At 33.4% G+C, this 14,572-nt stretch overlaps 1 protein-coding gene across 11 annotated transcripts; it reads right to left on the bottom strand.

Annotated features, from left to right (window-relative positions):
• Positions 1-6,928: 6,928 nt before the first annotated feature.
• On the bottom strand, positions 6,929-14,300 carry LOC115983471 (receptor-like protein 6). 11 transcript variants are annotated; one of them, XM_031106164.1, is made up of 6 exons: positions 14,190-14,300; positions 11,153-14,064; positions 10,201-10,579; positions 9,247-9,458; positions 8,899-8,959; positions 6,936-7,284 (listed from the first exon to the last, which is right to left on the bottom strand). In XM_031106164.1, exon 2 carries the CDS (start codon positions 13,989-13,991, stop codon positions 11,187-11,189), a length of 2,805 nt encoding a protein of 934 aa, XP_030962024.1. In that variant the 5' UTR covers positions 13,992-14,064; positions 14,190-14,300; the 3' UTR covers positions 6,936-7,284; positions 8,899-8,959; positions 9,247-9,458; positions 10,201-10,579; positions 11,153-11,186. The 11 variants fall into 11 exon arrangements, with proteins under 11 accessions (XP_030962015.1, XP_030962024.1, XP_030962017.1 ...); XM_031106155.1 differs by having other exon boundaries at positions 6,929-7,284; positions 11,153-14,300; XM_031106157.1 differs by having other exon boundaries at positions 6,936-7,055; positions 11,153-14,300.
• Positions 14,301-14,572: the final 272 nt, after the last annotated feature.

Below are 14,572 nucleotides of genomic sequence, written 5' to 3'. Positions count from 1 at the left end.
AATACTGTGAGTATGACCAAGGCATCGAACCCTGATATCTAAGCTATGTTGGCCTATGAGTCATGGCTGACTAAGTTTGATAATCACAGAGTCCATTCAATTGAGACATATAAGGAAAAACGAGATTTAATCTCTAAAGAATCTCATCTATATTCAAGTTGCCCCAAAGAAAAATACTACTTGATTGGCAAGCAATAGAATGGTTGTATTGTGTATCAATTCTTGGTGTCATTTGTGGAAAGGCAAAGGTTCCTTAAACAAAGATTGCATGACAAGATTGTTGGGTCCTTTTTTCAGATTGCCACCTGCTTGTGCTTGATTGGTTCTCTTTGTGGACTTTGAATTAGTTTGGGGAGTCGAATCCACCACCCTTGTCTACACAATCGGCAAAAAAGGCTAGTGGAGTGCCTCAATACACTTAACAAGCCTACAACAGAGGGAAAACACTGCAACAAGTGCTGAAATTGAAATGAATGGAATTGTTAGCATTAGGATGGGGATGATCGTGATCCATGTCATGGAGAAGTACTAATTTTATGTTTAGACTGTTTAGTACCTTTAAGAATGCACAAAAAATATACTAAGCTATTTGCTTAACTAATCATGATGTGTATGAAGGTGTAAGGATTTTTGTGTGAATAATGGTGAGTTTTACTGCAATTTTGATATTCTATATTTCTCCAATTTAGTTTAGGACTCATGCCCTTCATTTCAGGTTATTCCCTATTTTAAATATATTTTTTGGTGCTCTCAAAAGACCTGCTCAACATAGGGAAGGCTTGCTAAACTCACTGGCTTACCCCACACTTATTTCTCACACTGTAAAAGGGACAAGCTGGCTTTGAGGATTTAGGACAATCATCATTTAATGCTTGATTGAATTTGAATCCTTTTATTGGGTTAGAGAAATAAGTGTTGGGTAAACCGGAGTTAGAAATTTTTTCTAGGGGGCAAACTAAACATTAAAAAAAAAAAAAAAAAAAATTGATGACCAATAAAAGTGGAAGTCCTAATTTCATAATTAGCATATTCTATTTTTAGGTATCTCACATATAGAAAATGGAATAGTTTGGTCAAAAGTTATGACACCACTTTTGCATGTATTTAAAATATTTTTAAAAAAATTTATACCCCACCTTCTTTCATATTACTAAAATAGTTTATAACTAAACCAAACAATTAAAGTGAATTTGTATTTGTATCAATGCTTCAATAAATAAGTACACATAATAATATATCATAAACAACCATAATAAATTTTTATTAAATTTAACAATAATAATAACTAAATTCGATTACTTAAAACACTATCAAAATTAAAATAATACAACAACTGAGAAAAATATAAACCACAAAACACACATGATATACAAATTAAACACGAAAGTTATCCACGGCTGTCAAAACAGTAGATAGTACTATTATTTATCAAAACTATAATATTATAATAGATGCAAGTTGTAAACAATTACAAAACCAATAAAAAGTTGTAGGAGATTCAAAAGGCAAAAGCATAAACTAAATTATTTATTTTAGAGCAGGGAAAATTATACTTTATCATCCTAAACTATGCTCAGATCACACTTTGCATTTTAAACTTTTTTAATGTATATTTTATACCTTAAACTGTAACCATTAATGTAACACTTTACAGTTTACACCATAATGATAAATTTGCTGCTATGTTAGACGGAAAGTACAATCACATGCCTCCCATCCCCATGTGACTTTTGCTTAAGCGACACTAAGCCAAAAGACCTAAATACCCCTCTTCCAACTCTAGCAGCAATGCCAGCAAACACCTCTCTCTCTCTATTTTTCTTTCTGTTGGGACGGAGCCAGCCACCGAGAGCAGAGGGAAGAGGGAGATCAGTTGGGATGGAGCCATTGTGAAAGTCTTTGAGAGTCATCGTGTCTCTACACCCTTTCTTCTTCAACATTTTCCTCTCGTTTTCTTGGGGACTAACATGCATAAACAAAGAGAAAGAGATACACCTGCAGTTTAGCCAAAAAAAGAGATAGAAAAAGATACATATGCACAGTGAGTAAGGTTGGAACTTAAAAGCCTAATTGGAGTCTGGCTTCCGCTCAGGTGGCGATTGGGAGTGGCAAACCGGCGAGTTGTGGAGGCAAACGGTTAATTGCAGGTTAAAAACGGCAGCAGTGGCAGAAGGGATATTTTTTTTCCTAAATAGATTTGGGTTTTTTTTTAGTAAGTCTCTTTGGATGAGCTGCAAAAAATAAAAGTGTATTTTTAGAAATTAGCCTTTTTTTTAAACGTTCGTTTAACAACACAATTTTTAAAACCACATACAAGCATGGGGTAAAAAAAAAAAAAAAAGCATTTTGTCAATTGACCATTTGTGAAAAATTATTGTTTTTAGGATAAATCACCAAAAAGGAGATAATTCTAATACGAAGGACTCAAGGTACACTCAGAGCGTTAATTTTAGACAAGTTAGAGTGAGTTTTTTAAATATGAGAAATATTATGTCTTTAATATTTTCACAACATTATCATAATAAATTTTAAGTGATGAGTTATTATTGGTAAAAAAAAAAAGAAAAATCAATAGTAAGTTCAAATTAGAACCAATAACAATTTATTATCTATGATTTATTGTGATAATATTATAAACGTAGTACTTCTCAATATAATATAATATAATAATTTCCCAAAAACTTTCCCAGTGAGACTGCCATTCAAAACAACCATTTTTTTTTTTTTGAAAAGTTGAAATCAAAACCAAAAAGAACTTAATGAAAAGTTATTGAGAGAAAAAGAAAGAAAGATCCTACCTGCAACAATGGCGTTCTGTAACTAGGGTGATTGAGCTTGCAAATGGTGCAATTGAGGCTTCGCCAACGCATCTTCCTTCTATTTCCAGTTATGTGCCATTTGGGTAAACCAGGTTTAGAAGCCTTTGCCTAGTGTTTCTTAACTACCATTAGAGCTTTTGCTGTGATGGTGTTCTATAGCTTGCATTGAGAATTTGAGAACAACGAGATGCAGTAGGTAGAAGTTGTCATTAAGCAACTGATATTTTCGTCATTTAGAAAAGTTATGAGGATATTTTAGGTATTTACACCCTTCAAATCAAAATCCAATAAAAAAGAGACGTGTGCAAAAATAATTATCCACTAATACGTGCCTTTCACTTGTTAATGGGTTAATTATTTTTTATTAATGTCTCACAGTTATTGTATTTTGATACTGCTAACATGGAATCATTTGATACTAAATACCTTCTAGTTGTAATGAGTTTTAAAATTGCGCTTTTAATAAAGCTCATCAATACTTCGTTTCTAAAATGCCAAATTTTTGCATTTATAGAAAACACAATAGCCTATCCAAACTTTGAGAATTTTGTGTTTTAGGGTCCGTTTGGATTGAACTTATTGTTGCTGAAACTGAAAACTGAAAACACTGTAACAAAATAATTTTTAAATGTGTGAATAGTGTCGTGGGACCCATAAACAGTACATGAACAGTGCGTAAGCAGTACATGAATAGTGTTTTTTGTCCCCTGCACAGTGATTTTACTGTTCACGTGCAGAGAAAAAAAAAAAAAAAAAAGGCATGAAAACGCAGAACTGAAACGCAACTTTCCGCCCTTCCCAAACGCTCACTTAGTATAAAGACTTGCGTTTGTGTGGTGCAAAAGGATTTTTCTTTTTGGTGGATAACATTGCTGATTTTGGGATTTGTTGAAATTTTTTTTTTGTTGTTTGTATAAATTTGGACAGGCTATGGGCAATGAATGGGCTGGATTTTTTTTTTTTTTTTTTTTGGTTAAAGTGTCTTTTTGAACTAATTTTGAAATTTAAGGGAGGTCCAATGGATTTAAAGAGGAGTAATTTTGCAAACGAGGAACTAAAATCAATCTTTTTTTTCAAAATCCTAAGGGGGCCATTTAAGTAAAATTAGCGAGAATTTAAGGTAATTTTTAGATTTAATAGCACTATCAGTAGGAATTTCAAAAATTCAAGGGGGGCCATGTCCCCCCTGACCCTCTCTAGCTCCATCACTAGTTTGATACTGATTACGGAGTTGCCGACATAATATGTAGATACTATGTTATTTGGATCTCTATTATTTGTGCTAGATTGAACATGCAACAATCAAGATTTTGGGTTAGTTTTTTGTCATTTGTTTCTCTTTCCTCAAATATTCTATTATTAAAAGAATTTGGTATGCTTACAATGATCGAAAAAATTCAACAAAAATTATTTATTTATAACTATATTATTCAAGATTAAATTTACAATTAAATTCTCTCTCTCTCTCTCTCTCTCTCTCTCTATATATATATATATATTTTTTTTTTTGATTGGTTAAGACTTAAGACATCCTATAATTTTAAACATGCCTTTCATCAATGAGCATCAATCATTTTCACCAAGTCTTGTCATTGTTCAAAGCTTTTGAAGACTTGGAAAGTTGTAGTCTTAGAATTATGGACTCTATAATTTTTATGATGCAAATTGCAGAATTGCAAACTAAACGTGTGGTCATTGAATGTGTTACAATAATATTATCTGGTTCCCTTTATTAAACCAAGCCAGAATGAATATGTAGAAATCATGTAATCTTGGTCAATTTTATGTCATTTATTTATTTTTCCTCAAAATAAATGAGAGAGAGAGAGAGAGAGAGAGAGAGAGAGAGAGAGAGAGAGAGAGAGAGAGAGATTTATTAGTTCATATCTCTACGTGTAATGATCCTTTGCAATAATCAAGAAAAATCAATAAAAAGTTGTTTTTATACGTATTTATTCAAGTTTAAACTACAAAATGCATAACTTTAATATATTTTCAAATTAGACATTTAAATTTCATTTCCCCTCATTTTATTCTTTCAATTGTAATCTAGTATCAATTTAGTCATTTTGTCAATTTTGTCCAATCTCATCATAAGTATTAAAATTTTCACTTTCTAAAATGAAGTTTTTTTAATGAATTCTATGAGGTAGATCAAACAGGAGAGCTAAATTGAAAATGAATGAAAATTAAAGGATTCAAATTAAAACAAAAAAAAAAAAGGTGAAAATAAAAGCACTAAGTTGAGAACAATGCAAATTTTGAGTATAATGTGTAATTTAGCCTATATTTAATGAGTTTAATCAATATATCTATTAGACAATTTATAGAAAAGGATGAACCTAATTCAATTAAAATTTATTTAGAGAAAATCAAACCTAAGTTAATACAAACTATATACAGTATGTTTTGTGTATTGTTGCATTATCTTAAAAGAAAAACTGTGAATTATAATTTGTTCAAATTAACATAATTTTCACACTAGTTAAAACTCCAAAAAGTTGTCAGGTCTTATACTTTCTTAGAAGAGAGGTGAATTATAATTTGTTCAAATTAACATAATTTTCACACTATTTAAAACTCCAAAAAGTTTTCAGGCCTTATACTTTCTTAGAAGAGAGGAGAGTATCACTAATCTTTGCAGTAATGATGGTGTTGATGGATGTAATAAATCCTAAAACTACATTATCAGTGGCCCTGGTGGGTTCCATTTCCTGTCTTTATAGTTCTACTTTTGGTTTCCTTAATGTTAAGTATCATTAATCCCCCAAGTTTAAAAAAAAAGAAAAAAAAAAAGATCATTTAAGTTTTTTGTTGTTGTTGTTGTTATAGTTAACTCAACTAGAAAATCTTTTATCGTCAAATTATAGATGTGGAATTTGAATCTATTTACACCAAAAACATATTGATATCTTAGCATTATGATGAGAACAATTACAATAGTATCAACGACATAAGTTCAAATTCTATTCCATTTAAAAATAAAAATAAAAACTCTAGGTTGCAATTACATATGGAAAATAGTTAATTTAATGTCGTTAACTAATTTTAAGGTATTACACAGATGAAAAAAAAAAATTCCTGACTCGTTCAACCCACTGGGTTTGGCCCGGTTAATGTAGTTCATTTAGCTTCCCATTTTCTACTTCTCTGTTCACGGTCTTTCTTGTTCCCTCTCAATTCCTGCCTCCAAATGGACAAAACTGAGTGAATGTTTCAGGCAAGTTCACGGATGAAGAAGAATAAGTTGAAGAACGAGAAGCAGAAGACGCAAGAGCATCAGCTAAAACCCAACTGTATGTAGCTGTTTCAGTACTCTAAGAAGCATTCCTCTGCCACTGCAATCCCTGTTTTTCTTCAATTCCTTCGCACATGTAGATGAAATGAACCCATATGGGGCACATTGGGATTGAACTTTTTTTTTTTTTTTTTTCCCATCTTACTGTACATAGAGATTAAAATAGAGGAAGATTAATAAAGGAAAACAAAGCAAAGATACATTACAAATTGAAATTAAAGCTTCATTTCATAGAGAAATTCTGGCTATCCCCATAGAAGTAAATCAAATACAAACACAGATTATCGTAGAAATAATTGATTGTGCTCTTCACATAACCAAGGATGAAGTAACAACTTCCTAAAATATATTCAAAATTATTCCAATATGGTTAAATGTAGCAATGGAAACGTATAAGGTGCACAATAGAGGACTCAAAATTAACTTTTGCTTATAAGGGGGTGAGTCAAGATGGAAGTTTCTGCTGGAAATAATTTCTAGAAATACAAAGCATAAATACCATATTCTCTCTCACATTTTTACACTATTATATATGATGACCATGCTTCAAATCATAGCTGTCTTCTTCACAAATTATGTCTGTCTGAAGTTTTTTTGTGAGTCCATTTAAAGATGACAACTGAGATAAGCATGCTGTTATAACATTTTAGATTACTCCCTTGGCTGATTTCATCTTAAACAACCATTCTATATGGGCAAACGAACACATTTTTACGAATGACAACACCACATTCTTTTTACCCTTTAAATTCACAATCATGTTGTGATATGGTCATATGGTTTATGACCCAAACACAAGATAGTGTAGCATATCTCACCTGTAGTCAGCAAGGGTATGATCAGATAACAACTCAGCTGCAATTGTTCCCTCCTTTCTCTCTTTCCTCATTAGTCTAACTGTGAAGAAGTATGATGTTGACACTATCATCATCCCCGATCTAATTGTCAAAAGACAAAAAGGGGTATGAATTAACCAAGCCTAAATGACAAAATGTATACCACCCAAAGAAGAATATACACACTGTCCTAGTTAGAGCTCCAAGATATCACATGCTATACTTTTAGTCTAGAAATTACAAATAGACTTGCCAGGAAATACTTGAGCAATGTTTTGGATTTTGAATCACCCTTCTTGTAGTGCCTTTTCAGATCAATGGCACTTCTCAACTGAAATTGTGAACGCAGGAAAGAATTTAGAAATCAATAATAACCTGCCTAAGTTATAGAATCTAAAATCCTAGCAAGCAAATGAACTATCAAAGTCAAATAAAAAGCAAGTGTCCTATTATCTTGATAAACCCATAACCAGTATATTGCAAGCTTCACATTAAGTTCTTATATGTGATAATTTAATTGTAATTATTTAGTACAAAGGGAGCAATTTATTCTCCTGACACATCATAATAGGTCCCACTAATTAAATTCAGGCCCTATCATTCATGTGAGAGGAGAGAGCATTGTTCAAGGAGTATTGAATAATTTCCCATTATATATATAAATATATATATATATATATAATGACTTAAATTCCTTTTTCTTTTTTCTTTTATAGGAAAGAAAAAAAATGACTTAAAATCTAAATGAGTTCCAGCATAATTCAAAAATAAATGGGAGATTGTTTAAGTAAGACTTGTTCAACTCAAGAGAAATACTGAGATGAATTAGGTCTAGTCCTATATTTGGAATATGTTATGATAATAGAATGCTCACTTTAGTCAAAGTAAGAGCACATAATAATTTCAAAGCACATCTTAAATTACGATGTGTTTTGATGGGTTCTTAATGTGAATTTCATGTAAACAAATAGAATAATGTGCATTCAGGTAAATAACAATATTTTTAGGGAAATTGAGTTGCAGAATCAAGTTTCTGAAATTGAAACTATAAACATCCCAAATAGTGCAACAAATCAAAGATTCCAGGACACTACCATCATAATTACTTCAAGACCATACCAAGTTTTATACTTTACTATGCCAATGCCATTTTACAAGAAAACTAACTGGCAATATATGACTAAAAGATATCATTAATATCCCTAGAAAATCATCTTTGTATGGTGCAGGGTAAATCCCTCTCACCAAGGATGTTGCATACAAGTTACAGGATGCATGAAAAAGATCAGCAACCCTGTCAGCATCATTGGTAGAAAAACAACTACTAGAGCCACTGTTGTTTAAGTGTATAACTATTATCAATTCTAGTTGAAAATTAACCAACTTTCAGTTTCAAGTTGTTATTTTACCCATCTAGAGTCAAACTTTACAGAAACTATTTTTTGGTAAGTAAAACTTTTACATTCCATACACAGGAATGAATTTTCGAATGCTAAACATGGATCCAACCAAAGGCTAATGTCTACACTTACATTATAGAACATATTAAATGCATTAATAGGAAGTACCCTACCTTCCATGTCATTTCTATTTTTCCAATTTGTGAATTATCTAAAGCCGAACAATCTCTTAAGTAGAAGAATAAGATCTAATTACACTCTAAGCTATAACATTAATGTACAAAGACATAGGCATTTCAATAATTTCCCTAGTTCCATAGCTGCATGACTGTGACCCAAGTTACATAATGGCACATTCCCTAAAGCACATAAGGTTGAAAGTTAAAACACTAAGCAAATTCAAAACAATTAAAACAATTTTTTATTTTTTATTTTATCTATAAAAAAATTAAACAATTAAATGTTACCGAGAGAATAATTGAGCATAATTGAAAAGTAGTGCTGCAGAAACAAATTACATAGACAAAAAATAGAGTTCAGCACACCTTCAGTAAACACAAATCTTTCTCAATCTTAGGGGTTATGGTTTGTGGAGGCAAGTCAAACCTATGTACATTTTACCAACAAAAATAAAATGTAATCATTGTTAGCAAATTTAACAACACTTCTAAATGAACAAATCTTGTAAGTTGAGACCCCAAATAAAAACTAAATTCCTCCACCCATATACACCAAAAGAAATGAGAAGAGTTAGTGGTTAACTTGAAACCAAAAGCATCAAGGTTTAAGAAATTCAAAGCTTTCCTCTCTTTCTCTTTCTCAGCCAACCAATCAGACAGAAGAAAATATAATGAAAAGTTAAAATAGAAACTCTCATTGAAACACAGACATACCATGCTTTTCCAGCAGTATTTTTGAGATGCTTTCTCTTAAATTTGTTTCAACTTTCTAGAGAGGAAAAGCCCATCAACAAGCTCTGAATTAGGTCTCCAAAGTGCACTGGTTCAACTCTGATTCTGAGATTCGCTCTCACACCCATTATGGGTTCCTGGTGAAAAATTTAGGTTCCCATGAAAGACCAGTTGTTGACTTACTCTCTGGCATTCTATCCCCCCCACCCCCAAAAAAGGGAAAAAAAAAAAAACTCAAACAGCTCCTTTGTAAAAACTAAAAAATTAAACAGTTCACAGGGAATGAAACACAAGCAAGACCCCAATGAGTTATTATGGTTTGAGTGTTCTGACTTCTGAGTTATTAAGGTTTTCCAATTGTTTTTTTCCGGCCATGCAAGAAGAAAGGGTTCATTGGGTTTAGAAGCTAAGGCTACTACACTAGTCATATTGACATTGATAAGGCCTAGCATAGAGACCACAGAACTAGAAGGCCCCAAATGATAAGCTCCTATCAACTAGGACCAAGTTTATTTATTTATTCACCCTATGTAACACTACTATTTTCATAAGGTTTGCTTCTTTTTTATGAGAAACAAACACACGCGCACAAGGGAGAGGGCATGAGGTTTTAACATAAAGGCACCACAAACTCAATGTATGTCTAAAGAATTCTATCCTTAATATTAATTTGGATGTTGCAGCATACATTATGAGCTCTCCAAATATTTGATAACTTTTGGTAAGAATCAAAACATTAAAATTAAAATTCTATATGCCAAAAGAAATCAACAGCCAAAACACATTAATATGCATTTTTTCTCTGTAAGGTTCATCATTGTGACTAATGTCTACTCTATGCCATTGCATTTATATATAGACTCAAAAATTAGCACAAGCAAGAAATGTAGAAGTCACAGCATCTACAATCAAAAATAGAACATAGGAGAAACTTACATGAAAGAAAAAAGATCTCAAGAGTTCATTATGGTCAGACTGTCACTTAGGAATTGACCAAAGCCAAGGAGTAGTTTCTTTGGACCTGACCTTGAGATCCAGTCAGAACATTAAGACCTGACATCTTCATCATTGCCCAAGCAAAGTCCATTCGAAAGGTTGATCCATCATCTGAAGCATAAACCCTTACCAATCTCGCGGTCTTCTCATTAGCTATCAATTTCTGATCGGCAAAAAGGAGCCCTCTCCCCTTTAACAAGCTCTGACAGTTGTGAGTGTCAAAACCTGCCCCAGATGATATCGAAGGTGACAATTCCTGCAAATATGACATCCCCACTGCAGACTCACTCATTTCCAATGATTTCATGGGTGAAGAAGGCTGAGTGGTGGTATTTGGAATGAGAAAAGTATTTCATTTTTTAAAATTTTTTGACATTTTAGACTAAATAATTATAACCAAAAAGTGTCAGAAACAACTAGTTGGCTAAGTAAAGGTGACTGTAACAATTTGTGGAAACCAAAACAACAAAATCACTATTAATGTATTATCTCATTAATTTTCTAAGTTTTCCACATAACCAATATGTACTTTAGAATCTTATTGATAGACTCCTCAACATATAAAAATGTAAAGAATGACAGAATATAGGAAGATTCAGGGTCAAGAAAAGACCAGCATAATGCCATCTCTAGTGGCAATAGAAACAATATCAGCACCTCAATTTACTCTCCTGTATAGCTATACTTTAAACATAGAAGCATTTTTTTTGAAAGGAAACATAGAAGCTTAAGCACCTAGTAATAAGCCTCATATTAACACAAAGTACAACCATTCTTGACTAGCATAAAGGAAATTAAAAATGAACAATCATCTTAATAAAGAGAGTTTTAAGAACCAAAAATTAATGAAATAGATTATTTTCAAAGATATTATTAGTATATAAGAATATACCTAGAATTAGTATTTGCATCCACCAAAATTTTCTTCAATGAGTTCGTCTAGGAGCATTCTTCTTGGATCTTTGTACCTTGTTATCTTGTTCTCCATAAACAATATTCACAAGCCATTTCGGTTTCCCACTTGAGAACACAAGATAACCCAAACCCAATCCAAACATGAATCCACAACTGTACCCCAACAATACAACTTTCCAATTAAACCCATTTTCAAATTTGAAATCATCTTCTTGAGTGGTTGATGATGGCAATAATTGTTGTCCCTCATCATTGCCACAAGCTTTTGTCATTGGAAATCCACATAACCCCAGGTTCCCATTGTAAGAATCATTCGTAAAGGTATTGAACTGTTTACCTTGAGGTATCTGTCCAAAAAGATGGTTTTCTGATAGGTTTAAAACTGCCAGTGATGTGAGATCTACCAATTGTATAGGAATTTCACCTATGAGCTTGTTTGAGGAAAGATCTAACCATTCAAGATTGGTTAATTTTCCCAACGATGGCGGCATATGACCTGTAAGATTATTGTGTGAAAAATTAAGCCCCTTAAGTGATTGAAGCTCTCCAATTGCCTTTGGAATTTCTCCTTTGAAATCATTGTTGGAGAAATCAATGGTTGTGAATAGATTTTGGATTTTTACCAATTCAATGGAAAGCCCTTTCATTGTCACTGTCACAGAATCTTGATAATAATAATCACCCATATATTTCAATTCACCTTTGCCCGCACTCGCATTCATCATGGCTTTTAAATACTTGAAAAGGTTTGTCGGCAAATGCCCATGGAACTCATTGTGAGAGAGGTCTATGATTCGCAAATTTGGGAATGAGAATTTGGTCTTGGGGTTGCCTAAGGTACCATGAAAGTTGTTTGACCGCAAGATAAGAACCTGCAACTTTGGAAGATTTTCCAACCAAAGAGGAAAGGTTCCATTAATCTTGTTGTTACCAAAATCTAGAACTTCCAACTTTCTACAATGGACCAATGATTGTGGCAATGAACCTTCCAATCGGTTGCCATTGAGTTTAAGACTTCTCAAGTAACAGCCCTTTGCAAATGTTGAAGGGATAGTACCATGAAGATTGTTACTTTGCAAATCCAAATCTATGAGATGATTACTTAAGTTTCCCAAACATGGAGGAATCATGTTACTCAAGTGATTATAAGACAAATCAAGGTATTGGAGTGAACTGAGATTGCAAATCAAGAGAGGGATCTCTCCAATTAAATTATTCCTCGAGACTGAAAAGAAATAAGTGTGTAGTGGAGGTACTGGAAGTGGTCCTTCAAGCAAGTTAGAATGAAGATCAAGAACTCGCAAGTTCTTCCATGGAAGGTTTCCTATTCTTGCCAAGGAGTTGTACGAAAGATTCAGGAAACTCAATGAATCCATCTTCACCTCCAACAACCATGTCGGAATACTGCCATTGATTTGGTTGTTGGAAAGGTCTAATGAATTTAAATTTTCTGTGGATTTTAAGAAATACGGGAACTCACTTATGTTGCAAGATGACAAAGATAATGATTGAAGTTCGGGCAAGGTATAGTATACAATGTTATAGCTATACGTGTGGAATGATAAGAGAGGATTATGTGAAAGATCAACCTCGGATAGACTTTCGAGCTTTGTGAAGATGTTTTGCTCCACACTACCACTTAAATTATTGAAGGAGATATTAAGTTGGAGAAGGCTCACAAGTTTAGCAATTGAGATTGGAAGGTGGCCATGTAGGTTGTTATTACTCAAATCAAGATGCTTTAAAGAATTATGATGGAATTCATCAATCTGTCCAGTGAGTTGGTTATTGTCTAAAACTAAGTCCTGCAAAGATGGTATGTCATACAACCAAGATGGTATAGTGCCGTTCAATAAGTTATAAGATAAAATGAGAGATACCAAATTGGAAGGAATTTGACTAACTGACTGACTATTGGAAGAACTGTTTGAAGAAGAAACTTGTGTCCAATTCGTTGAAAAATCTGGAACTTGACCTATGAAATTGTTGCCTGAGAGATCTAAGATAGTAAGTCCTGCATTGTTTAGGAGGGACCATGGACACTGACCACCAAAGTTATTATATGAGAGGTCCAAAGAAGTTATTTGTGTGAGGTTTGAAGGAAATGTAGGATACGATGAACCTATGAAATTGCAATTACTGAGGTACAATTCTTTTAAGGACTTGAGATTGCTGATTAAATTTGGTAAGTCGATTGGGAATTCGGTTTTGGAGAGATCCAAGGACTTGAGAGGAGTACTCCAGTTATATGTTGGAAGGGAACCGGTGAGATTGTAGTTGGAACTTACATCGAGCAGCTGGAGGTTTGGAAGGTGGAATATATTATCTGGGAATCTCCCTTTCAATCCACAATCAGAAAGTCTAAGAGATGTCAAAGAGGAAGACAAATTCATGAAAGAATTAGGTGGAACAGAAGACATGTCAACATAATCCAAAACAAGTTCAGTTAAATGGGTTAGGTTTTGAACAAGCCTTTTCAAACTAGGCGTTTCAATTCTCAAGTCAAAATTCCAAGAGAGATCAAGTGAGACCAGTTTGGATAAGTGGGAGATTTCGGATGGGAAATTACCAGCAACGAAGGACGAAGTGAAGTTGAGATGCGTCATGTTCGCAAAGCCACCAAACTTAGATGAAATTGTGGAGCCATGGAAATCGTTCAAAGCAAGGTTGAGCCGCTGGAGATGGCGAAGAGAGAAAAGGGTGCTATTGGGATGGATGGGACCTTGAAGCCCACTGCAAGTAAGGTCGACACCAATGACATGGCCTGTAATCATATCACAGGTGACCCCATCCCACCCACAACAATCTGTACCCATTTTCCACGAATTCTTCGGAGGATAAGAATACCCATGACAAAAAGTATGAGAAGGACCTCCCGAAAGAGAGTTTCTGAAATGGAGCAAAGCAGAGGATTGGTGTGAATGGCAAAGAGGCGTTGATGAATTAAAAGAGAGAGAAGAGGAACAATTATTAGGTTGAGAAAGCAAGAGGAAGCAAATGAGTAAGAGTAATACCCGCTCCATTTTTGCTCTGGCTGGTTTTAGAAATCAGATTCAGAAGGAATGATATAGTTTAGGAAGAGATAGGAAATGAGATAGCATAGATACATTTATTTATAGACGAGAGACCATAACTACGATTATCAGGCGCATGTAGACAATTCTAATCCCTCGTCTTAGCTTATTTTATGGGTTGGGCCAATGACTTGGAAAATTTAAGGTCTTTTTTTTTTTTTTTTTTTGAGAAACCAAATTTAAGGTCTTGTGGCTCACTTCTTTTTTTTTTTTTATGGAAATCTTGTGGGTCACTTAGTATTAACCAGCGTGGCTCTGGAAATCTTATTTTAATGAACTTTTAATGACATTATTTTAATAAACTAGCATTGACTGTAGACTAT

Source organism: Quercus lobata, chromosome 4 (genome assembly GCF_001633185.2).
Source record: "Quercus lobata isolate SW786 chromosome 4, ValleyOak3.0 Primary Assembly, whole genome shotgun sequence".
NCBI lineage: Eukaryota > Viridiplantae > Streptophyta > Magnoliopsida > Fagales > Fagaceae > Quercus > Quercus lobata.
This window is presented reverse-complemented; position numbering and strand designations above follow the sequence as displayed.

Bases quoted from the DNA above. Each gene is read 5' to 3' on its own strand.
- LOC115983471 (XM_031106155.1), bottom strand. From the start codon at position 14,198: ATGGAGCGGGTATTACTCTTACTCATTTGCTTCCTCTTGCTTTCTCAA.